The following is a 26,589-nucleotide window of genomic DNA, read 5'->3' as shown; positions in this document are numbered from 1 at the left end:
TGGACCAAAATAAATGCTTCACCTAGTTTATCTGACCAGCGTATATATTTAGAATTTGAAGCAGCAGACTGCAAGAATGCACTGAATAGGGCAGTTGATTCAAAGACTGTTTTATACTTTGTTGTACAACGGTGTTTCAAAAAAAGAAAAGCCCTGATCTACAAGCTTGTAGATCTGTTATTTTTGGCTATAAGGACGTGCCCAAAATAGGGACACCAGGTTTTCATCTATTAAACTCACAATTTGGGCATCTCACATTATAGGTGAAAATTGTCTGTAGTTGCCTATATGCTTAAATTATACACATCAGCTGATGATGCACAGCAAAAATAGTAGATGCACAAGCTCACACCATGTCAATGTGATGCGTTGCGGCTATTTTCCTCATATGGCGGTGTCTGGATTATGTGGTTAAAAACCACAGGACAATGTTTTGTTAGCTTTGTCCAAAAAAAGAAAAGATGAAGAAGGAAGGGGGGAAAAGGACTATAAAGAATGGATATGTGACCCTGTCACATTACCATTGAGGTGCCTGGGGGACTTGGGGAACCAAGCCAGCATTGAACTGGAGGCACTACTGACAGATATGTTGCACATAAAAAACTAGGCCTGATCTGACTACAGCTAAATCTCACTGTGAACTGATCTGACATAGTCACAAAAAGCAGAGACACGTCGACAAAGAACTTCCCACAGGGGGAAGCCAATGACATGTCAGAAATGTAAACCTAACCACCACATGACGGGGACAAGAAGACTTATCTCTACTTTAACAATAAATACCCACAGTGCATTAAAAAAAAGCTTTTTGGTAAATGTAGGACATCCTTAGGGATTTATAGTTTGGAGGGAGGGAAGCTCTTACTGGTGACAGGGGCAGCGTTGTTGGGGGTGTCGGCCCTCAGGTACTGCGTGGTCTGCGTGGATGGCTGGGACAGTCCCTGGGAGCTTCCACTTTCGCTCACGCTGCAAGACACAACGTGTGCAACACAGTTTATTAACATGGTTAGTCTACTGAGCCACCTGTCCTAGTAAACTAATTTGTCTTTAAAAGCAGGTCTGACTTTCATTATTGCTGCTTTATTTAACAGGGCGAGTCCCATTGAGATGGTTATCTCTTTTACAAGGGAGCCAGGGCCAAGAACGCAAACAAGCAGGGATTAGAACATAGAATACAACAAAACACAAAGCACAAACTCAAGTAAAACTTATTAACATAGTAAAGTATAAAATCACCCAAAGGGAGTAAATGTTCCAGTTTAAAGTCTTTCTGAAGCTGATTCCAGGACAATGGAGCACAAAAATAAAATAAAAGCACAGTGAAAGGTGTTGTTATATTCATTTAATTTCAAATAAAAAAGACAATTTAAATAGCCAAAGAGTAAGTAACCCTACGATGGCTTAATTAATTGAAATGTGCTAATGAAGTCAGACTGGCCGTGTCATAGAGAAGACAGCGATGTGTCAGTGATGTGGCATTTAAAGTTAAACATAAGGCTCCATGGGGAACTGTGTCCAGAGTGGACTTAGCAAGTTTTCCAGTTCCTGCAGGACTGGAGAAGAAAATCCTGTTACCAGTCCTTGATGTTGTGTAACATGATGTTCTTGCTGAACACTTAGATCGCCACGAAACTGCATCAGAGCTCACAGACACTGTGATCAAATCAAGCTAATTCCGTGAAATATCATTAAAGCAACTCAATTTATCTGAAAATATCACATTAGTGGCAGGGCGAACAACCTTTTCACGTAAGGAAAACTGTTGTTGTCGTCTTTACATGAGGATTGGGCCCTGAATAGACAATGATGGATGACCTGAAATACCTGCGCCATGGCTAACTGCTTTCAACCGGGCATCCCTATTTCGGGCATGTCATTTGATTTAACACATTGAGTGCCGCCTGCTGGACGAAAGTGTTATGGCGCTTGGATGCAGATGATTTCTGGATATTCCACTATGACTTTTTTGCTGCTAGCGGTTAGCCTAAATGTAGTTAAATTGTGCCACAGCCTGCGTCCACTTTAACAGCATCCGTTTCCTCCCCCTGCACACACTCACTGCAACCATTTGGCATCATTAGCATTAGCGCACACCATTTACCTCTCGCCAGAAACGTTTACATGTCGGGAGCAATACGAGACAAAGTCACAGATGACATACCAACTTTGGATGGCTGAATATCACCAAGAACAGCGATCCTAGATTGCCGACTTATGGAGGTTTGAAAATCCCGCTTTGAACTGAGGTAAATGGAGGATTTTTAACGTCCCATAGCTGGTGGTGACGGAGGCGTTGCACAGCAACCGGATCAATGTTAACAGCTGCTCTGGGGCTCAACCATTATATAAACTGAGTATATGAGGGGGTCCGTATATATACACGTACCTAGCAAATAACGTCCCATAGCTGGGGGGTACGTATATATATATATATATATATACGGACCTGGTACAGAAAGAATTAAAGAGGCTTGGTATTGCCTATGATGGCAGAGGTGGTCAACGGGGACATTGTGACTCCACGAAACCTGTCAATCTCAAAAGACACCTGACAAACATAAGAAGAAATATAAGAAATGAGTGTAATGTGCGCAAGATAAATACTCTGCTGTTACAAGTTCATCCAAGGGGAAACACTGATCAGCATTTTTTGTACTCGTCATACGACTAAGTGTATATGGCTAAGTGGTGAAGAAGCAGATCATTCTAAAGATCTACCTTACACACCCGATGACCCTGCTAACACAGCTGTTCCATGCAGCCACCTGGGAGGAAGAACATTTACAGCTAATCTGAATTCACAGGAACACTACGGCACAGGTTTCAGCTCGTTATGAGCCCTGGGGGAGGTGAGAGCTGCTTTTCTGATGCTCTTTGGACATCAATAAGTTGGGCTTAACTGCATATATATTTATAAATATCTTTCACAGCTGAAAGATCTAAGGTTCGCTGACTGTGTGCTGTTTCTTTTTTTTTAAACAGCCCTCATTTGGCATGCTTAAACATAATCACAAGTCACAACCCCACAATAGCCAATACCACCCCCATCCTCTGGGTCCGATAGCATTTGACACGTCTTATCTCCTTTCAAGCACTTTACCTCTAAATACTTCATTGACCGAGGTTCCCAGTGATCTATCCTTGAACCAATTATGTTTTCCTTCCTCTCTACACCATATGTCTTCACCTAAAATAGCCAATCTTCAATCTCACAATACTTTGCAATGCAATTTTCGCCCCCCATTATAGGGACACAAGGGTTAATTTGGTTAAACACAATGGCTTGGGTCTCTTTTCCCTGATTATTACAATTGTGGCACCGATAGCAGAGACAATCAAGAGAGAGAGACAGACAGACAGACCTGCCCTTCATCTCCACTCTCTTCATGCTGTGCAGGTGGAGACAGACAGACAGACAGACAGACAGACAGACAGACAGACAGACCTGTCCTCCATCTCCACTCTCTTCATGCTGTGCAGGTGGAGAATGGCCAGGATGATGGCGACCACGAAGATGACGATGCAGCACACGCTCACGCTGATGTAGAAGACCCGGGTGGAGGTGGTGGGGGCGGCCACGCTGCCGTCAACTGGGTCAGGGGTCACAGGCCAGACCAGAGAAAAGAGACGTTAAAGAAGCGCATAGGATACTTTGTCACCCTTTCAGAAACGACAATTCTAAATCCTTACCTACTTTTTCTGTATAGCAACACAGATTTCAGGGATTGAAAGGTATAAAACATATACAGTAGCTAACAGGTCTAAGGGGGCTAGACAAGGTGTGCAACAATAAAAAAAATAATATATATATATATATATATATATATATATATAGGATCAGTAAATACAATAGATTAATTATAGTATATATATAACAGTATCAAAACAAACATTAAATTATCTTTATTGTTAATGGGATTTAATGTTTGTTAGGGAAAAAACAATGGTGTTTTTAAAACAAACTATAAACCTGTATAATTATAGGAGGGGGTAGCTCCCCTCAAAAATATAAAAGAATAATCGCTAAGAAATGGATAGTTGTAGCTCTAGGTAAGACTAGCAGCCGCTAGAGGCCATGCTGCTCCTTACACTGGAGCAGAAGGCTGGCGCTAGAAGAAAGGCCACAGAGTCTCCATAAACAGTAGGGTTCATCCACCAGGGAGCATGATTCTATGGGAATCCAGCTAGTAGATTTCAGGGTATCTTGATGGACTGACATGCGTTGCTATCCTAGGAGCCCCATCACTAGCGTGGCCAAACATTGTCCCATAAGGTTTAAAGATTTAAATTAACCCTGTAGTATTTCCATTATGTCAGCGCTGAGCTAGAATGCATGGTAAGGCAATGGGAAGAGGGGGAGAAAGACTGAGAAAAGCGTGCAAAGGTGATATGGTGAGTCACTCTAAAGTGCTCTGATATGGGGTTAATGGAGACCTAAAATACCAGAGACTCTGCCCGGGATCCAGTGTCTGAGTGCTTTCCTCACCACGTCTCTAAAAGCCTGTGAGGGGGCCTGGGTTCCTCAGGCCCACCCAAGCAGAAGGGGGGCAGGCCACTAATGGAGCTTTGTTGCTGAAGCAGTGGGCTCACAATGGCTGTGAGCGCAGAGCCCAGGCAGAGCCCCGGCGGAAGAGACCAACCAGTCAGCTACGGAGGGGGGGCGGGTTGACGAGAGTGTGTCTCAGCACTGGGGAAGGGTCATCTCGATGCCATTCATAGTTTCTCTAACCCCCACCTATTTATCTTCGTCTCTCCCTCTCTGGGCCTTGAATTGTACATCTTACTGCCTCTAAACAATGTGAGCTGCACTATGGTGAGGCTCCACTGGCTGATCCAGCCTCCATGTCATCAGTGGCTGAGGGCATCTTGAATGGTGGCTAAGTGGGTGTAGAGAGAGGCTGTAATTTACCTGTAAGGTCCCAGGTCCTTCTTAAGCCTGATTTATATACAAGCTGACCTATATATATATACACAATTATACAAGCTGACAACGTGTTACATCGTGACACATTGTGACTGAGCTTGTAGATTAGTTATTTTCAATGAGCAACACCCGCGCACAAATAAGAATAACTCAATCTTTACTGTACATGACAATAGCCACTCGTCCTGTCAAAGTGTTCATGAGTCTGAGTGTGACACTGAACTTCTCTCATTCTGCTCAGTCATTGCAAATCACACAGGTTAATTATGTCACGTGAAGGGGGGTGTGTGTGTGTGTGTGTGTGTGTGTGTGCGCGAATGGATTGGTGAGGCATGCTTACATTCAGGCCTCAGAACGGTGCCGTTGTTGGACGGCGAGGGGATCTTGGGGTCGGAATCTATTCCTGTCACAGGACGGGAGGGAAGAGAGGAGGGGATTAGACCAGCGGCTGAATCAACAGCAGGTTTCAGTCAAACAACAGAGACATCCACGTAACACTGCAAAGAGACGGCGACAAGCAACACCATCCACTCCCGAGATGGAGGCAAAGATGGCGAGGTGGCTTAACATACGACGTGTGACTTGCATAGCTGAAAATCAGTATGCACGGAGGGTGGGAGCGGAGGACAAGTAGAGGGGAAACAAACCCAGTTACTATGCTGGAGAATCCATTCGTCTTGGCCTGGGTCACCAGACTGTATGACTAGGGTGCGAACTAGGCTAGTTTTAGCTCCCCGACCGTATACACTTTAAGTTCCATTGTGGCAGACACAAATGCCATTCTTATACGGCTGCTAATTTAATTTAACTTATGCGCTCAAAATAAAGTGGGGTATACATTTGTATCCTTGGCCCATATGACAAGGAGCTTCTGGGCAACGTGTAATTATCTAGCGGGTTTTAAAATAGTAACCGAGCTCAAGAGAAATACTGGTACAATTCACACGGTGGGATCTTTCAACAGCGCCATGCTACCGGAGGAGGATGGATCATGCCACGGCTCTGATAAAAACCATGCACAGTCACAAATGACATGGATAGACAGATGGATTTTTAGAGTCCTAAAGACTACAGCAGACAGTACTGAAAAACGACTAATGGCTCCTTTTGGTGCATGAATGAAAAATATTGAAGCTAGCTAAATGTGAAACGTGTGACTATTCGCCAAAGGAAGAAGTGAATCATTTCTCATTTCAAAACCCCTGCCTCAAGCTGTAAGCTTACGTTTATAGCACATTTTCCTCCTCTTGAAGTTGAGCACTGTGAAGTTGTTGGCGTGGATGGTCAGATTGAGTTGCACCGACACAACTGCCTCTCCGTCCACCTTACCCGAACAAAACAGATCCACTCTGAAGACTGAACACAAACATACACATTCACCTTCATTAGAGAAAGCAATTCGTAGCACTTACACCAGTATTTCATATAGGCTCCGCACAAATAATATAACCCAGGGGCAAATTCAACAAATTTGCATCGATTACAGTTCTGTCCTGAGATGTTTTCTGAGAGGGGACATGCTCCGGACTACATGATGCAGTAGACAGCCTTCCTTTCCTGGTCGCAAACCACAACAAAAAGCCTGCGGTGCTACTCAAACCATTTCTAAAACCTGATCCTAGGAGTATGAAACTGAAACACTCTCGTCATCCCAGAGGATGACGCATTTTCAGGAAAACATTACCTGCTTTCTTGTCATGCTTTCTTTTTTAAACAATACAGACTACTAGTTCATACAAGCCCAGAGAGGATGTGATCCTTGTTAAGGTTTTTGGAGATATTTGACGAACCGGAGACATCGCGAGGAACCTCCCCTTCGCTGGAGATGTTACTGGTGGGTGGGTTCATGGCAGCAGAGTTCTCCACATGGAAGCCCAGGCGATAGTCCACCTGACAAGAAGAGGAGAGATTGGTGTCACAAATGAGATAGCGGACATACAGGGTCCGATACAGTATCAGAATAAGAATAATTGTATGCGAGCATTCAACACAATTTGTAGTTCCACTCGGTTGGTGTTAAAAATAAAAGCACAAGACACAGACACAATGGTTAACACAATTATGCATTATGCAGCCAGACAAGTGATGATATAGCATTAGCTGACATTGGCTATGTTTACATTGTGAACAGTAATACTGCCTCATATCCCAGCTAAATCAAATATCCCAGGCTTAATTGTTGTTAAATGTTGTTTTATCTTCACTTTTAACCCACTTTTCGATATCGACTATGTGCCACCTGTAAACATACTTTCTGCCTGTCTTTGCACCATCAGCTACTAATGTAAGGTAGTTATGATGATAACTGAATTCAAGTGGCAACTGACCTAATTGTACAGTCCAATAGTTGGTCGAAGTGTATTTATAATATGTATTATTCTAATCTATGTCTACGTACAATGTATGGATATCTGTCAAAAGTAGATTTGCAATATTCCAGGAACCTTAACCTTGGATCTCGTCGTTGGCATGACAGCTTATTGTGACATGGCGTTTACATGCACCAGCACATTAACTTACTGAAATACTTTCATTATCCTGAATATTAAGGGGATATTGGTGTGCATGTAAAAGCGGTAGCCATCGACTCCTACCTTGTTTGTGGAATGCCATGTGAAGTGCAAGCTGTTGGTTTCACTGGGCACAGGCAGGGTGAAGGACAGTGCGTAGGAATTCACCACATCGTCACGCACGTAGTACAGCTCTGCATCTAGACCTGTGTGAGAAATACATACAGTACACACAATTAGACAATGCATTGATTGCAGAGAAGGCCGTTCCTGGGGTAAAGTCAAAGGTAAGAACCGCAAAACAGTTCATGAACTTCTACAATTTTCTTACCTGGAAAGGGAGAACTGAAAGAAACAGCCACACAGAGCACAAGAGAGAGAGAGAGGGGAAATATTCACCAAAGTGCCAGCTTAGATTTGGGGGTTCCCCTGACAACCCCGGACATAGGCCGACTATGTACATCTGTTAGCACTTGAGAGCTCTTAGTGCCCAACTGAAACACATCAAAACAATCATGCGAGACAACCCCTAAAATATGAGTACAATTTCCTATCATGGGGAGAGAAAAAATGTGGACTTCGGATGATTTAGGAGGAAGGCAGCGGAATGCTTTCCATGAAAAAAATCTGATCCTTTCGGAATTAGCATAACAACACCCAGCAACGATCCAAATTCCAAGCCTTTGGTGCTGCTCAGCAAATTCATAGCATTAGAAATCGCTCAGCACATTGAAGTCGGCAGGCTGGTCAGGTTGGCATGCAGTGTTGTTTTCATATCTTGTGCTACAGTTAACACTTAACAGTATAACATTATAACAGTTGTGTGAAATCCCCGACCCTGGCCTCGGGGCAGCACTATCAGTCCTTGAAGCCCCCCATCCCTGGCCCCCGTCTGTCTGACTGTAGCCTGTCAATCAGTCCTTGAAGCCACCCCTCCCTGGCCCCCGTCTGTCTGATTGTAGCCTGTCTATCAGTCCTTGAAGCCCCCCGCCCGGCCCTGGCCCCCGTTTGTCTGACTGTAGCCTGCCTATCAGTCTTGGAGGATCGGGTTAAAAGAGAGGAAGAATGGGCCCGGGCTCCCCCAGGTACCCCAGGGCACGGTCTCAGAACTCCCCCAGGTACCCCGGGGCACGGTCTCAGAACTCCACACTCATGGACCCGCTTCTCACATTGACTCAATTAGAAACATTCACAGCCTTTTGCCAACCTTGGTGATATTCAAGGAAGGGAGGGGGCTCATGTCTCTGCCCCCAACCCCACCCACAGTCCTGCCTGATGCCTGTGCACTTCTATGCCTTGGGACGTTTGACCGTTGACACCTGATGAGGTAAGGGCTCTGAGGAGGGGGGGGGGGGTTAGAATTCCTCTAAAGCCCTGGAGCGGGGCTGAGTTGGCTGTGCCCTCTCACTGCGGACTAAACTGCAGTGGAAGTTCACACCTCTGTGCACAGGCTCCTCATGTGCAAAGCCCCTAGGCAACGCACCGCCAGGCACACATGCTGCCTTAGATTAGTGCCGCAATAATTGCCTTCCTCATGCTCAGCTCTGTGTGACTCCCGTCTCACTCTGCAGAACGGCCACGCGCTTTGACAGCAATTAAAAACCGTGCTGCCAGGGCAAGCGTGGGGTAAAGGGGCTAACAGAGCCCTGGGTTTCTCCGTTTCCAGGGTCCTTTAAGCCGAATGTTCACTTCATTCATTGTGACAAGTTTTCTTTTTCACTTGGGTTGGGTGACGGGTCGGATTCAAACATCGATCACACCACAGACATTGATCACACCACAGACCTTAACAGCTATTCCACTGTGGGGATGTGTTTGTGTGTAGGTCTTACATTTTGATGTAAAGCAACATTGGGCACAACTACCACACCTGTAGTTCCCATCGGGAAGCTCTTTTAAAAATCACACCCGTGTGAAGTGAGGGGCGCTCTCATCATCGTGTCTATTTGCTCAGGCACTATGACGTAAAATTGTCCATTCATGCATTTTGGACAGGAGACAAATGTTTCGGCTATCCAGCCTTCATCAGTGTCAGTGTTGACACTGATGAAGGCTGGATAGCCGCTGTTCTGAATGACTCACAACCATGTGGGACTATCCATTATTTTGCCAGGTGCTTGAAAAGCGCCTGGACTACATTTGCTAGTACCTCTATTAGTGACTGTAGTGGTGCAACCACTTCATTACGGAAAATATCTGTCCGAGCACGAAAATAGCGCTTCGTTGTTTCTCACAAGCAAGTGTCACTGTTGCGCAGCCTAACACACACATTATATGATGGTTTCGGGTGTGACAGTACAATACAGTACAGTACAGTACAGTAGAGGGACCCCCCGGGGACAGAGGTAACTGTCATTTCTCAACCGTTTCGGACACGGGGCAGCTCGTCGGAACCGGCTCGCCCCCTTGGGCGCGTTCACGTGGGTCTGGAAGTTCCCGGGGACCCCCATACGGAGTTGCACAACTTACTTCACACGGGTGTGATTTTTTATGATTGGCTGCCTCTAAGCGACAGAGACTTATCCATAAAACTCAGTCTCAACAAAATAAAACCCATACTCTGAACGCCGCAACGTGAGCTGTGAGCTGAGGCAGAGGCTGCAGCACACAATCTGATTATAGATGTTCAAAAACGGGAGATTGTTGCACCTGGCAGGCAGTTATGACTGAGTCATTCTTGTTTAATGTGTTCTGCCTTCATTGATAGTACACACACTCACAGTCAGGAGTCAAGAAACGGAGAGAGAAAGTTGGGGAGCCACATGCTGTAAATGTCGCCGGGTTCAGGAATCGAACCCAGGACTCAATGTTAGGCATCAGAGCCTATGTGGTACTTAGCTATACTTGCCTTAACCACTAGGGCTAGGCTATTGGTGCCCCCGATGGACTATTCTTACACCGGTAACAACTAGCTGGTTACAAAACTCATGTGGTCTACCTCAGAGCCTTGCATTCATAATCCACTCTCTAAGTAGCTTCTGCTTGCTTGCTTTACTCCAAGACTATGTTGTGTACAACTGTGCGGCAGGAGAGAGAGGAGGAGGCAGCATGGGGGGGGGGGGGGGACTCCTTTTATACTTAATTACTTCATGGTTCAACTGCTTCCACTTCTAAGCATGACAAAGAGGGAAAAAAATGCACACGCTGGAAAGCTTGGGAATGTCACTGCTAAAGCTTTAGTAGAACTCGCGTGATTATAAGTTACAGATCCTAAGGTATGACTTTACTAGCTCCTAGCTTACAGGCAAGTTTGTGAATAATCTGCCAAAATGATACAGAGCACTAAAAAAAACTAAATTAAATATTGTTTTCTTTATGCAATATGGTCATACGATGAAGCCTAATTTAGCCCTACTTTAACCCTTATTTAGCTCTACTTGAAAGGAGACTCACTCAAGACCTAGTTACCTAGCACACTGAGTGCAGTCCATTAAAAACGATAACTAGAGCAGTAAAGAAATGCCCCAAGCTGTGACTCTCCCTTTTATGCTGTGTTATGGCATAGCAAAGGCCAACACTGGCCCAGTATGGACTGTTGGACAAATTAAAGAGTGAAGCGGAACTAAAGGCAGTTCAACTGATGGTGTAAAAATGAAATGCTGTGGATTGATGGACACATAAAATATTTTCCATGTGCAACTTGAAATGTAAACCAAATTGTAAGTGCACAGCACTGGATTTTGGGCAATCCGAGAAATCTTTGCTTTGAAAGACAACAGCAACAGCTTGATGTCTCACTGGATGTAGCCTGCGCTTCAATTCTGACCAGATCATTTTTCAACTAAACGAGAAGCCCTGCTGTATCATTGATCGTGTACAAGATGTATGACTTGCATTACGACGTCTGTTCATGTATGCCTGTCAACTGTAAATGGACACATGCGATGCATCTGGGATAATAAATCTAGCCCACATCGTGGGCCTCAGCAGGTAGAACGTAAACACAGAGTATTCTCTTGCAGTCCCGCGGATCACGTTGCAGGCAACGAGGTAGTAGAACAAAAGGTGCTGGTGGCCAGGTGGCACGGCCAGCACAGGTAGAACAAAGACCCTCCTGTGCACCGAGTCCCGCCGTGCCTCCCAAAGCCTCCATCTCTGAACGCCCGGGAGATAAACACTCCCCCCTGGCCTGTGGCCTCTCGCGGAGGAGATACTGGCCACATTAATGGGGGGGAGGGAGCCTGTCTCCAAAGCCTATCAACTGGAAACTCCAAACAAATCCTTGGGCAAGAGGCAGGGAGTGCGGCTAATGCAGCAGACGATCCCATCGTCTTGGGTTTCATGGGAAGACGCCATCTATGCGTTGCTGCGCAATGCATTGTGAGCTTGCAGATGGCACTTTAGCGCGCAACACCGGCGCCTAACCAAGTACAAATCACCATTGAAGGACAAAGGTGAAAGCCCATGAGAGGCCTGCTTTTTGTCCACAACTGAATTGCAGATGTGGGGTCTGATTGACCGCCCATGTGAAGATGGATGCGGATGGGCTAGCACTGCAGTTTTCTAATCTGTTAGGTCACATCACATCACATGTCCAGTAAATATGTTTTTCATTTCAAGTCAATGATAAGACTCAGAGGAGAGCGATTTATCACCACTGCTCTGTTACGCTACAGTAAGGTTAATCGTGGCCATCAGATTTTCCACTGGGAAAGTGTGCTGTCAGCCAATATGTACAGTAATATTTTAGTTTTTCAGAGAGAATATATACCTAGAGTATATAAAACCTACACAGCCTCTCTCTCATTGTCAAGCAAATACTGAAGGCAAAGCAATATATTCTGATTAATGTTTTCAATGAAAAGGACTTTTGCTCACGTAAACAAAAAACAGTGCTTGTCCTTCTGATTCAGTTGATTTGTGCACGTAGTGTGTTGAGTGGTCAAGTAGTGGCCAAACTCTAATAAAACTCCTGTGAACGTGTCATATTTCAGCAAAATAGCCTAAACATCTTATTTTTCTCCTTTCCAGCAGACATTTGGTTAGAAATGGTTTATCAGTATGTCAAAAGACACAACCGCTGCTTCTCCCACCATTAAAAAAGAAAAAACTCAAATGTTCCATCCATCCATAGCCAGCAGTGGGGAGAGTCATCGTTTATGAAAACTAAAATTTTAACAGTCAAATGGGATGGGGGAAACTTGGACATTATATCCATGCTGATGCGTTGAAATATAAAAATGACAAATCTCAGACCTGTAGGGACGCAGGCAGCAGCATACGCCAAACTCTAAAAATGATAAACCCAAAGGTGTATAATCTCAGCTGCATTCTAATGCCAGGCTGTCTCAAAATGAAAGAGAGATGCGTTCTGTTGTTTTAACAAATAGAGAACTGAGCCACTAATGGACGTTTTTGCCAGTGACAACCTATCGTCGGCTTAGCTTAGATGTTCCACGCCTTAGTATAAGATATTATTAAAGCTCCTTGCCCTTTATGTGTTGGCAAGATCTTCATATGCTGGATCTTGAGCTTTTTACTGGTAAAACATTTTGAGCGGTGCCTCCGCTCCATTACGGAGCTGTGTGTCCCTGTCCCTGTCCCTATACGTGTCCCTGTGTCCGAGCACAGAAATCTGCAACACGGTAACTCTGTCATTTCTCGAACGTTTCGGACAGGGGCCGGAACCAGGTCCGTCCCCCGTCCCCCCCTGGGCGCGTTCCTGGGGGTCTGGATATTATGCTGACCCCCTGGGGACCCCCACACGGTAACTCACAATACAGTACAGAGCACAGTAACTATAACAATAAATGTATAGTTGCACCACTCAGTTCAGTGTGTGATTTTGTGTGACTAGCACAGTAGGAGGTGTGACTAGCACAGTAGGAGGTGTGACTAGCACAGGAGGAAATACAAGCCAACGGAAATCCTGATAGGTGGTCAGTCACACACCAGCAATAATATAACGTATCATTAAGTCATCAGCAAATAATACTGTTGCAGCTTTCAGCCGCCTGTGTGGAATTTTGTTCACAATTGGTTGAAATTACACAATGGTTGCAATGGTCCAGTGGTAGCCCAACTCTATCTGGGGCCAGATGCATGAAATGCATACACATACATAACAGTGATGGAAAATAAACTTGATGTGCTTATCTCCATGGAAACTAACACACACTACGACGTGCATGGTATAAGTAATCAACATATGTGAGAAGAATAATAACAGTGGAATGAAACCGATTGAGTGAGTAAATCATTCTTGATGAGGTGATGCTATACTAAACTCAATACTAAAAAGCATCATTTCTCTGCTGCTGTAATGATTTGCCATTAAACATTTTCTTTTTTGTAAGCAATCGGATTGGGAGCGTACCTATGTTCCCCAGGTTCTATGTTCCCCACCATGCAAAAAAGGTTCTTTGTTCCCCACTTAGAATAAACCTAAACCTAACTTAGTAATTGTAGTAATTCTAGTAAGTATTTTAGCAACTTAGTCTTAGTGTTACTTTTAGCAGCAAAGTCTTTGAACAATCCATTGAACTTTAGCCCTGCCTAGCCTACTTAAACTATCTAGTCTTAGCAAACTAAAAATTAACACTGGCATAAAATAAACTAAAACATAATTGCTCAGACTCTTCAACAATGATGGCAAAAACAAACATTCTTTGTTCTATACTTATACATACAATTGTATAGTACAAAACACTGAAGTCCTTAAACCAGAAACCTAACGCTAACCCCAAACCCTAAGGTAAGTGGGGAACATAGGGATGACCCCATCAGATTTATACTCGGTAGCATGTAAAGAATTCCACAGAGGGAATTCTACACTGGCAGCCACACTCCAATCTTTGCAGGTGGCGAGCAGACGAGATGCAAAAAAAAAAAGAAAGAAAGATTAGCTCCAACCTGCTGTGGTTGATGTGGGTTGGTGTGCGTAGTAACAGAAAAACACTTTCAGATGTTACTTGACTTCCAGGTCAACATCACAGCACAGAAACGGATGGGCATGAAGGACTGGGTCAGCAGCAGGGTTAAAGGTCAGTCATAATGCAGTCCATGGACAACCAAGATGCAGAAGGTTCCCCGTAAAAAAGGAATTGCCAGCTAAATTTGAACGGCAGCTTTGGTGCAAAAGACAGCAACAATAACAACAAAAAGCAAAGCTTTAATGCATTCCACATTGAGGAGGAAAAACACCACAGTAAGTCACCATCTCAGAGCTTTTCCTTCACCAACTTCAAAGAAACCATACATCAGTCTCTCCTCTTTTATTCTGCCGAATGCCTCGAGGGCCGAGGAGGATGGAGGGAAGGAAAGATAATCTGAGAGCGACTGTCTGCCGCTGTCTTCCCATTATCGTCTCATTGAGGGCTGCTTGCTGCCGAATGGGGGCACCTTGGTTTACTCAACAAACAGCAAACGGTTTACTGAACAAACAGAAATATGATTAGCTGTTTGTGGCAGGATGAATTCACCTTGAGGCTGAATACAGGCTCGTCTAAGTGGCGTTTGGCACAGCCCCTCCTTCTAGTCTAAATTTGGGCCATGTTTTCATGTGGGCAGCTCGTGAATACAGCTATGTGAATATAGCAGCAGCTTGAATGCCTTGGCTATGTATGAAGGAGGTCAAGTAAAGGGTTTGTAAGGGATGGTAGAAACTAAAGCAAGATGGTGGATGGAGATGGATAATTAAAAGCACATTCACACTGCTTTAAAAGAGAATGGCATGCCATTAATTCCCCTGCTAATGGATTTAATTTCCTCGTTATAATATAATTAAATCACTTAAAACTCTTTACCCGCCACAGCCCCATCTAGTGGTTTGGCGCACAATGCCACGGTTTTCAGCCCGCATTCCCCATTTGAAGCGACACCACGCACTTCCGGGAACACGGAATCATGTCCGGGGCACATGTCACATACTTTTGTTCTCATCATAAGCGCTGGGGGAAAGGGTCCCGCACGGTAGCGATGATTTTTTATTGACCTTGAAAAACATAGATGTCTTGTATGATCACCTCAATCTGAGCTCAATTCCAATACAAAATGTTTTTTTGGATGGCGTCTAGCCCGGGACCTGAGGATGGAAAAGAATCGATGATGTCGCCAATACGGAAGCGAAGCATTTCCTGGTGACGCGACGCCAAGAGCCGCTAAAAATCATTATTAAACACTATAAACCCTTATGTCGTCCAATCATGCCCTAGGCGATCTGTAATCATAAATGTATCTCGTCCAAACACGCCCTAGGCAGTGAAACAAAATGAAAAATTGCAATAAAATGCCTATATCCTAAATTTGGAGTGTTCATTTAATTCTTAGTGTATAAATTAAAAAAATATATACCAGATTTAGCTGTACAGTAGTATCTTGATTGACATCGTCTACCCTGAAATTAAGCTTTTTTTTCTTTCTTCCATTTATAAAATGCTTTGCTTGGCCCGGGCGGGCGGGTTCGACTCCCGAATCCCGACGGCCTTTACTGCATGTCATCCCCCCATCTCTCTCCCCATTTCCTGTCAGCCTACTGTCACTCTGTCCATCTATAAAAAAAAACAAAGGCTAAAGCCATAAAAAAATATAAATATATAAATAAATAAAGGAATATCCATCTTGCTGCCTTCCTATTCAAACAAAAGACCGGCAACTGAGAAGGATTTACGAAGAGAACAAACAAAGACTAGACTACTGTACAACCCAAACTTGAAAATCACAGACTAATACAACTATAGATTTAATCGGAGAGGGCAACGCACTATAAATGGGTTCTTGTTCGACAGAATCTCCAACAATAGATTGTGAGAACCAGGCTCCCCCAATCCCCCATTCAACCACACAATCCTTGCTGAGTGGCATGAAGGGCATGAATCCACCCGTCAATAACCCTCCCACCGTTCACGGGCTCTTTTCAGCTCTTTGAGGAAGGCTGAGAACGCGCTAGGCTCTTCCTGATGCACCAGGGATTTTCACATTACACTTTCATTTCTCTTTTTTTTCCCTCATTCCTGGGCCTTACCATTTTATATGGCAGACCTCACAACAAACATTTAAACTCAAGAACACAGCCCTAAAGTAGTGCCATGCCTTCTGCATTAAAGGAGTCACAATGTTACGGAGAAAACTACCAAGTTTACAGGGAAATGCCTAGCTAATTCTGCCAAAACAACAGTCAAAGCAATCATGAGCAGCAAGGGCAGTCAACATGACTGGAAAAGACATACAGCGTGTTTGTGCTGAGCGGCAACACAAGCGACACTGGGTGGGTCGTGTCGTGCGGGGAGTCGGGGACCAGACCAAACAGGCTTTTCTCAGTGCTCCCTTTCCACCCAGCAAATTTCCTCAGAGCAATGTTTTGGATCTATTGCGCTGAGAAATCTTCCGTGGAAAAGCATGCTGAAAACAGGCCATTATTATAGACCAAAGCAGTAAACACACACACAACTTTTTCACGCTATTTTTACCCCGATCCTCATCTTCTCGAGATGTCAATGTGAAGAGGAAATGAGAGAGTGAGCAGGCCCTTCACTATTTATATTAAAGAGCATATGACACAGATAAGCCATTGGGTCTTCTGAATGATTACTGAAGCTTTCCTTGAACTTATGAGAGCAGAGGGTGGGGGGGGGTCCGTGGTCCTGGCAAGCAGAATGGTATTCAGTCTATCTTTTAGACTATGTTCAGAGATGACTACCTGCTGAGGCAACGTGACTTGGTCAGTCAACATTCTTTCCAATAGCCTAAATCAGTGGTTCCCAAACTTCTCAGCTCAAGACCCAAGAGAGAGATTTGCCCGGGACCCAAACAAGTGGAAAATAGAAGATCTACAAGTGCACCGTGCTATTTTCAATACTTCTTAATTAGTATATATGGAATTTCTTATATTTGTTTGCTTGTTTGTTTCAAATGTAGGAAAGGAAAATGGGATTTTTACTTGTGTCATGAGAAATAAAAGACCATAAAAATTGGTCTTTGACCCAAAAATGGGTCCTACTCCTGACCAACTGTTTGGGAAACAGTGGCCTAAATCATAGGCGTGGCTTGTTCAATGACTATGGCCAAGCAACTGTGACAAAAAGACTCATGCTACCATTCATTATTGTATCCACAAAAAGTGTAGCCCATCTTTTGAACCGTTACCACAGCTCCACAGGGCCAAAGAACCCTATGATGAACAGCTGACTTTTCTACCATGCTACTTAACCAGAGCATTCTACAAATTCTTATACATTTAACTATTATAGGGTTCCTTCCTTGAAAGGCTTAACTATGTAATGCGTAGTGTGATTACACCTAATGTAATGTGTAGTGTGCAAAACGTATTGGTGATACCTCTCCAGAGACAGAAATTAAGTGAACTGAAACAAGAAGGATCAGAGCTGAGCTTATTATAAAACCATGGCACTGACTGAGTTAGAACATTAGTTTACCGGAGCTGCAGTACAATTTATTATTTATTTATTATAAAACCATGGCACTGACTGAGTTAGAACATTAGTTTACCGGAGCGGAGCTGCAGTACAATTTCAGACCTGGCACCGCACAGCAGACTTGGACCTCTAGACGAGGAGACGCAGCAGAACAGCGACTAGGGGGGAGGGGGACGCAGGTGGCGAGGAAGTAGGGAGGAAGGTTAAGAAAGCAACTTCTGACACAGCAGAAGATTTGTGGGACAGACAGATTACCAGCCATTAGTCCCATGTGCAAAAACAATCATGGATAGTTCTTGTACTTCACCAGCCCAGAGACGAGCAGACCAAACCCCCCCCATCCACTTCAACACTTCATCCATGTCCCTTTCCTCTGCCTTTTCCCCTGTTCTCCCACAGGAGCAACGCTGGTTGGTAAAGATATCAAAATGAATGGTGCGTGAGAGGAAAAAGCAGAACAAAATTAGAACAGTCCCTCTGCTCACTCGGAACTTCAACAGCCACAATACCCCAAGTGTGTCTCTATTACTAATCATATTCATAATATAGGCCTAGCTTTATATTCTTATTCAAATGTGCAGAGAACACTCGGGACAGACTGTGTTTCTTCAACATCTACATGATATGACCATCTGCTGATTCTTCTCAGCTGGCAATTTTGCTTCCTACCAGAGCTAACATTAGTGGTGGATATTGTTTGCAATCTCACGAACGATAGATATGTATCACGATACAGAGGCCACAACACGATACAATATATAGTGATATATTGATATATCGATATATCTCGATTAAACGTTTACTCAAAATAATGGCCATGTTGCACAAATACAATAAAGGACTTTCAGGCCCGCAGAGATCTTTAAATTAAAATAAATGTCTAAACCTCCTAACAAGGGGTCTGGGAAAGTGCACTGCAACTCCCAAGGGGGGATTTGATAACGTTAAACAGAGGTACGTTTGGCAACACTGCGTCACCCAGAAAATTCATGCCGTTAATTGCTGTGTCGATACAGCAGCCTCTCGATCGATTCACCTATCGTCCTGATTGTCGATCGGATCGATTAATTGAATACACCGCTAGCTAACATTGTCACGTCATATCCCTCATATCAAGGTGTAGCACAATGTCCGATACATTTGACGGATATCCTGAAAGCTTCATATACAGTACACTATTGTTGCAACTAGTACACTGGTCTTCTTGAGCCTTGAAACTACTGTAATGCACACATGCGAGCATGGATTTCCTTTTGCGTTTGAGTAAAATGGTGACGCCCCCCTGGCTTGGGAGCTTGGCAAGCTACATTCGACAATTTTTCCGACACATACAGTACCCCATAGAAGGTACAATATACTATATGGCCAATGTATGGCTCATGTAATGACAGTAGCTCTAAAATTCTATACCCGCAGCTGATTCAAAAATGAAGAAAATATGGTGTTAAATGGAATAATAGCAAGATCTATGCATGCAAAAACAATTCCATCCATATCCTTCACTCCTGCTAAGAGAGCTAACAGATCCCGATGTTCCCATCCCGAGTAGTGCAAGCCTAAACTCCTCTGCTGTATGCTTTGGAAAACAATCTTATGAGATTACATTCCTTTTTTGTCAACAGGAGGCAGCATGTGTTGAAGTGTGTGTATGTACAGGACTAGTAGCAGGGCACCCTGCCAATGGCAAATCCACTGCTCTCTTCAAAGGCTACAATTTGGGATTAACATTCAAATGAATGACAGCCTTTTAGAGGCTTGAAGAAAAATGCAATTAATTAAAAAATAAAATACACCTTCAACAATTTTGGTACACAGCCCATTTATGTTCAACAAATGTGACGTTACAAAGTCAAGTCATATATACAGAACAGACTACTGTTATTACAAAACTGTCTATAAATGTACCAGAGTAGCAATGCCTGAAGAACAGACCCCCCCCCCCCTTGGCCAGGGGGGATTCAGCCCTTCGAATGCTAAATGTTTGGTTTCCGATGGAGGAGACGAGGGTTCAACGAACCCAGGTGGGAACATAAACATGGTGTCTATCCAAATACACCAGAGAGAGAGTCTGAATTAACTGCAATATCAAGAAGCATTTGACACAAGCAAATAGTTTGAAAATAATGAAAATCAAATCCCTTCAGCTGTATATCTGAGGAGACAAGAACCCTGTTATGTCGTGAGGCTAATTTAATATACATATTAAAAACATTTGACATCCAATTGTCACCAAACGCAAAATCCAAGAACATTGCTCTGTCTAAGAGACAATAAATTACCACTCTCCTTTGGGTCCTTGTCCAAGTTGTCTGGGTTTTTCTAGTGTATATGTTACTGTAATGTTGATATTTGGCTTTCAGATTCCCTGACTCCTAAAAGTTAATCTCTGCACTTGTGTTGGTTGAAGGTAAGCAGAGCCACACAAGGCTGCTAAGACCTCTGCTGCTTTTAATATCACTGTTTGTTTTAGTTGCCGGCTGCAACAGAACTCATGTGAAGGATGACAAAAGCCTGATGATTAAACCAGAAAAGTTGTAACTCCTCCTATACTAGTCATAAGAAACTGCCACACAAAAATCCAATACCAGGGCCTATATGCTATTGAATCAAATTTAAAGAGCTTGCAGGTGTTATATGGTAGGGTGCAATCTAGAGTTATGACCCAGGCAGTGTACTTTAATTTCTAACAGTGTGATATATGCATCTAAAATACATCAATAAGTAGGTCATAGCATGGTTTAAAAGAATGGCATATTTCCCCAGCCAGGTAGGTGTTCATTAGGTTCATTATTGACAATAATGAGCCAGATTAAAAAATATGACTCTGAACTCTGAAGTTCTGTTGTCTGTCATTTAACTGATGTCAACAAGACAGGGAGCCAACCTGAGCCTGATATCCCAAAATGAACCGTTTTAATTTGGACCCGAGACCAGGCAAAACAGCCCAAGCAGGCAGGACAAAGATGGCCTCTCTGGATTCCTTTAACAACAAATGCACAAACAGTAGGTCTCTATAGCAGAGATACTCCCCAGCTGCTGTTGGCATCTTTAAGATGACGCTGGTCTTCCTACCCGTCAACTTGTAGGCGTTTTTATGTTTTTTGCTGGTGCACTGCTATTGTATGTCCATGGCATGCATACTTTTATAGCCACAACATAACAGTCGGGTACTAGGACATTTATCCATACAGCCTGGGGGGCTCTGAACAAAACCTCAAGAGAGGCCCTGGCCGGCATACACAGGGGAAGATCAAAAACCATCATCAAAGACTGCTATGGGAGAAGACAAAGTGGGTCTCTACTTTAATAACTGTTACATTACAGAGACATGCAGGGGAAAGGCAGAACAAATTCTGGGATCTTGGGAATCTGCTCACCATCGTTAATTAAGAGTCAGCAGCGCAAAACTATATTTTTATAAACTTTATACTAGTAGCACACAAAACCGATGGCCAAAGACAGAGATGACAACATAGACCAGTGCAAAAGTGAGTTACTTTGCACCAAGGGCCCCATAAAGAATGCATCATCCTGTCACATGCCAGGTGATTCATTTTACAACTATGCCCTTATAGGGCATGTCCTACCAGGAGTTAAAGAAAATACTCAACTGCTGCCACATTGAATGAACATTTCCCAGTTTCTTGACGTAAGCATATTATGAAAGCCAAGGCTTCTGCTTCAGAAATGTTTAAAGTGTTAAATTTGCAAGCATCTTACAACAGTTTGGACCTGCTAGAATACTTGGAATGAGTTGGCACAAATAAAATGAACAGAAAAAAATAAATAAAATAAACATATGTAGGTAGTCCATCTCACTGTAGTCTGTAAAATTACTCAGACTGCTCCTGAAAATAAAAAAAAAACATGGCTGCAGAATGCAGATTACAATCTGTAAAAAGAATTTACAGAGCCTTGGGGACCCCAGAGAGAGGAAGAGGAAATGTCTGAGAGGGGTAGGATGAATGCATCAAGTCCACTGAAGCCAGGGTTTGATTTTGTTTTATAATTAAATTGGATATTTAATTATTTATCATATCAAGACGCAACTGTATGCTGTGAGTAATGAATGCTTTGGCTGATACAGGAAGAAAATACACAACCATATAGGAATTTAACATCTTATGACAAGTATTTATCATGCATGTACAATTGTACATATCTTCCTGTTTTGAGTACAGGGCTTTAGTGATTAGCCTCTCACCAGCCCCACACGACAGACATGAAGAGGCACTCCAGAAGAGACTGCGCTATCATATTGCATATTGTCTTCGATGACCCCGTTTCAAAAAGCCCCAATCCTTAAGACACAGAACAAATAGCTACTGACAAAGACTGGAACCAAAATGGCCCCATCCAAGCGTTTTGTTATTGGGGGACGACGACGACACAGTTGCACAGTTGAGGAAGAACAACTCCATAGCTCTATTAAAAAGTTGCATACAATAAATATCATCTTGATTGACTTGAGGACATCAAAGGCCTGGACAGTGGACAATAAACAAAACAGACAGTGTATATGCTGTTTGACAGGGCTGTATGAGAAAAAGTCAATGGCAAATTGCAGCTAGTTACCAGCCTGCCATTAATTTAATGGCAAGATGGCCACAGTCTGCATATGCATAATGGGGATGGGGAGCACAACTTCCTGTATATAAATAAAATGTACCATGTCACACTGGATAACAATTGTCACACGTCAAGGATTTTTAGCTTGGCTTCTTGGTCCAAAACAACAAAGACGACTGGCGGCAGTGGTGGCACTGCCATCAAATTTGCTGTGCACCCTCAAGCTCCCAGAAAGATGAACCCTACTGGTTTTGGTGACCCCATGGGCTCTCCTCTAGCACAACCCTTTAGCACAGCCTCAAGGGGTCACTATGCTAGCAAGGCTTTTTACACCGTCTTGTTTTCTACCAAAATAATACAGATGACGGTTGATTTAACAAACTAATTCTCTACAACATATCTCAATGCTTTGAAGGTTTTATAGTGAATTATTAGTTACCAGCCCCCTGGTCTGTGAGAAGCTGCTCATAGTCTCATACCAGAGCTTCTTTTCTCGAGGAAGAAATTGTACGTTAGTGCTGGGCACTGGCACTCACTCAGTTATGACTAGTTTTAAACTGCACCTCCCTCAGTCATGACATTAAACCCTTTATTAACAACTCATGACCAATCACGGTGCTGCTCTGGCTGTGCCCCAGACCACAGTAGGAAGGCTATTAGACTGTGTACAAGAGAACACAACCATTAATTCAACCGTTGTCAAAGCACACCTGAACTTACAAAACCCCAAGCATAATAATAATGAAAATTTGAGTGGCTTATTTTTATGATCTCAAGTTCAGCATGGGGTTTGAAAATATAATGTACTTTAATCTCTCTTAACTATTTCCTTCTGTGGGTAAGCAACAAAACCAAATTGTATAACAGCCTTGACCTCAATTACAGGCCTATTGCCTATTTGTTTTAAACTGTCAGATTGACTATGAAAATAAAAATAAAGGAAACGCAGAGAATATGTGCCTTCACAGAACACTGAGCCTCCAAGGGCTGACAAAACATCTCAGATGCGATGCGGCTTGGCATAAAAGCATGAAGAAATCTGTTTTAGGGATGCAACACCATTTTCCCACAAGAGATTCCACCATTTAGTGTTTGGTTGATGGTGGAAAACACTGTCTGAGGCGCCACTCTGAATCTCCCATAAGTGTTCAATTAGCCTGAGATCTTGAGAACTAAATGAGACATAGTTTAAATCATTATGTTCAAAAAACCACCCAGAAACCACTCACTCTATTGATTCTAAGGGGAGTGGGGGGGTATTAGTTTATTTAAAAATACTTTTACTGTTGTTTTATTAGCTAGTGTTTACACAGTGGGGACGTTGGCGAGAGCTAGCAAGATAAAGTTGGTTGAGTCCATATTACACAAAATAATAGCTTTGTTATGGTAGCTACATGATCTATGGCCAGTGAGTATTTCAACATCTGGTTGGCAGAACATTTCAATTTGATTGCCCAGTGCCCACACAGTAGGTGTGAAATCAACATGGGTCTCAGTCCAATAATATGAAGGCATCATAAAAGCAGTTTCCTTTCTATTAGCAATTCAATAAATATATTCTCACTTCTCACGCCATACTTATTGGTGCTGGGACAGGTGTGCTGGCTGTTATCCAGTCTGAGCAGTGTGCATTAGCAGGGTTGTCAGAAATGTTACACAAATGGAAACAGAATGTCCAAGTCCAAGATCATCACAGCAATCCTTCCAATACATTACGTTGAAGTAGTTGAGTTGCTGTGTGTGCAGTAATCATGACAACGGCCTTTTAATTGTATTCACATTTCTCCTAACATTTGAGTGCCTGGGACTTACTGTTTTTGCCGTTCAGAAATGAAGCTGTTGCCAAAGGATTAGGGCTTATTTAAAAGCCAAGTATTCAGAATACCATCTTGACATGTAGTGGTCTTTCTCAACCTAAAAGCATCTGATGGTTCAATAACGGTTCAACAATGGAGCATTTCATGCCACATGAGGACCACAGCATCTCTGGGTGATCAATATCATCCCAGGATGCATTTCATTCCTCAGGGGAAGAATGCACAAATGACTACAATGTTATGGGCATATAATTTGTTGCAGTTGCAGCCATATCCCAAGGCTGTCTACATAACCAGATATTCATCCAATTAAATAGTTCTAAAATAGCATCTCAAAGACTCAACAGTGCTTTCCACGTCTATTGAGCCCATATTGCTCACTCACAGTCTATGTTGTGATAACACAATGTCTATGTTATCAGTGATTGAAAATGGAGGGAACCAGACCTCCCCCAGTGGCAGGTCAAATAGTAGTCACTATAATTGGATGACATTTACACAAATTCTATCTTAATTTTGTCTATAGTCCGAGCTCTTTTGGAATTTGGATACCATGATTCATGTCCCTTGATGGTCTGGAAATGTCATTAGGTATTTAGATATCAAGTTCAGTATGGGGCTAAAAGTCTGTTTGTTGAATGTACAAACCTACAAGAGAAAGACTGCTGCATTTATAAAGAAGACGCCTTAGGCTTCCCCAAACCACAGTAGGCCATATTCTCTCTCACACAAATGGTCGCCGTCTAAAAATCATATGCTTCTTATTACAGTAACAAGTTACTTAAACCCCTTTGTTTTTCTTAAATCCCACGATTACATTTCCATAGACTACAAGTTAATTTCACTGCTATCCATGTTGCCATGGAAACAGACATCAACACACACTGAACACAAGGAAAACATTAATTGGATGACATGGATTAAGCTCAAGGCATGGAACACATGTAGTCCATATCCTATCAAGACTGGAACTTAAACCTGGCCTGACAATGGTCTACTTGTTTAGACCAGCTGTGGGTCAGGAGTCAGAAGGACCGATAGCATCAGTTCAAGATCCTTCTAATATAATTTAGCAATTGTCTGTGTCTGCATTTTAGTGATTGTTTAGGAGTATAATGTATCCATTTCTGGGTTTTTCGGAGTACTGATAAGACAAATGCAGCACATATAAATTACAGTGATTCGTTTTTTGGACCTTTGCTAACATACATCCACCTCTTCGCCTCCTCCTTCGTACAGACATGCTGCCCGGTCCACAGCGAGTCAGCAGGCTGACACATGGGATAAGAGAACGCCAAAATGACATCACATGCTTCCTCACAATCAAAAACCAAATATACAAATACCATTAGCATAATAGCATCAGTACAGTTTGGATTAAGTAAAACAAGTGAGCAGATTTGCACAAGAGTAAGAAAGCATTATAAGAATGATGGTAATAATAAGTAATTTGATGTTGAAGTGGCACAGGTAATAATTGTTGTAGTAGCCGTAGTTCTGATGATTTGAAAATGGAGGACCCTGATGTAAACAACATGGTTTCATCCTCGTAGCAGATTTTGTATTGACCTTTACTTTCGTTGAAATGTACCCATTTCCTATAACATTTTCAAATCAATCAATCAAGTGGACACTGGACACGAACATACACGCACACAGAGCTACGGTAAGTTTCTCCTCCTTACCCAAAAGCTTCTTGACTTCCTCCACACTCATGTATATGTTGATACTGGGGCGGTTGTTGTTGTTATTGTTATTGCTGCTGACGCTCGTAGGGCTGCTGGGGGGGTTGTTCAGGCAGACCACGGCCCCCTCCTCCAGCAGCAGAAGGAAGAACAAGCAGCAGAAGCCCCCCGGTGTCCACAGTGCCGAGCGGGGCCGACCTCGGGACTCAGACGGGCTGCCAGAGCACCGAATCAACCCCAACATAGCAGTTGTTCGTCTGGCTCCTCGCAGTTGTTGTCGCCTTCCTCGATACCCGATGATGATGATCTCGGTCTCATCCGTATCTAAAGTCGACCCCCGAAGGCGACATTACTCATGTAGTCGCGCTTTGTTTTCCTTTGTTTTCTTTTTTTTACTCCGTCCGTGTTCACTTGGAAGTGTTCGCTCTCCCTCCCTCCCTCCTCTGTGCTTTTAGCTCGACAGCTAGCCGGGGCAGGGCTAACTTTCAGTCGGGCTAATACACCGTCCAAAGTAACCGCTCCAGGTCAAAACCGCCGGGTTTGATTGTGAATGGGATTTTCTAGACTCGATTCGGAGAAACGCGAGACATCCACGCGGCGAATCGTACCTCCTGACAGCGAAAAAAAGATGGGCAAAATATCCTAAAAATGTGTTCCAAAAGTAGAGCGCTGCTAACACATCCAGCTTTCTCCCTCCATGGTCCTCCTTCC

At 43.3% G+C, this 26,589-nt stretch overlaps 1 protein-coding gene across 2 annotated transcripts in view; it reads right to left on the bottom strand.

Moving 5' to 3' along the window:
• The window catches only part of ryk (receptor like tyrosine kinase), a 50,495-nt gene extending 23,906 nt beyond the window's left edge, over positions 1–26,589 (bottom strand). For both annotated transcript variants that reach the window (XM_080771119.1, XM_080771120.1), the window contains exons 1-7: positions 25,879–26,589; positions 7,519–7,640; positions 6,715–6,814; positions 6,149–6,280; positions 5,265–5,327; positions 3,446–3,590; positions 866–966 (exon numbers count right to left, since the gene is read on the bottom strand). In XM_080771119.1, coding sequence (XP_080627245.1) covers positions 866–966; positions 3,446–3,590; positions 5,265–5,327; positions 6,149–6,280; positions 6,715–6,814; positions 7,519–7,640; positions 25,879–26,122 — 907 coding nt within the window. In that variant the 5' untranslated portion in view covers positions 26,123–26,589. The remainder of the gene's footprint in view (positions 1–865; positions 967–3,445; positions 3,591–5,264; positions 5,328–6,148; positions 6,281–6,714; positions 6,815–7,518; positions 7,641–25,878) is intronic.

The sequence above is a fragment of the Protomyctophum bolini genome, assembly GCF_963924005.1.
Source record: "Protomyctophum bolini genome assembly, chromosome: 8".
Taxonomy (NCBI): Eukaryota; Metazoa; Chordata; class Actinopteri; order Myctophiformes; family Myctophidae; genus Protomyctophum; species Protomyctophum bolini.
The sequence above is the reverse complement of the archived record's forward strand: the minus strand, read 5'-3'. Positions and strand labels throughout refer to the sequence as shown.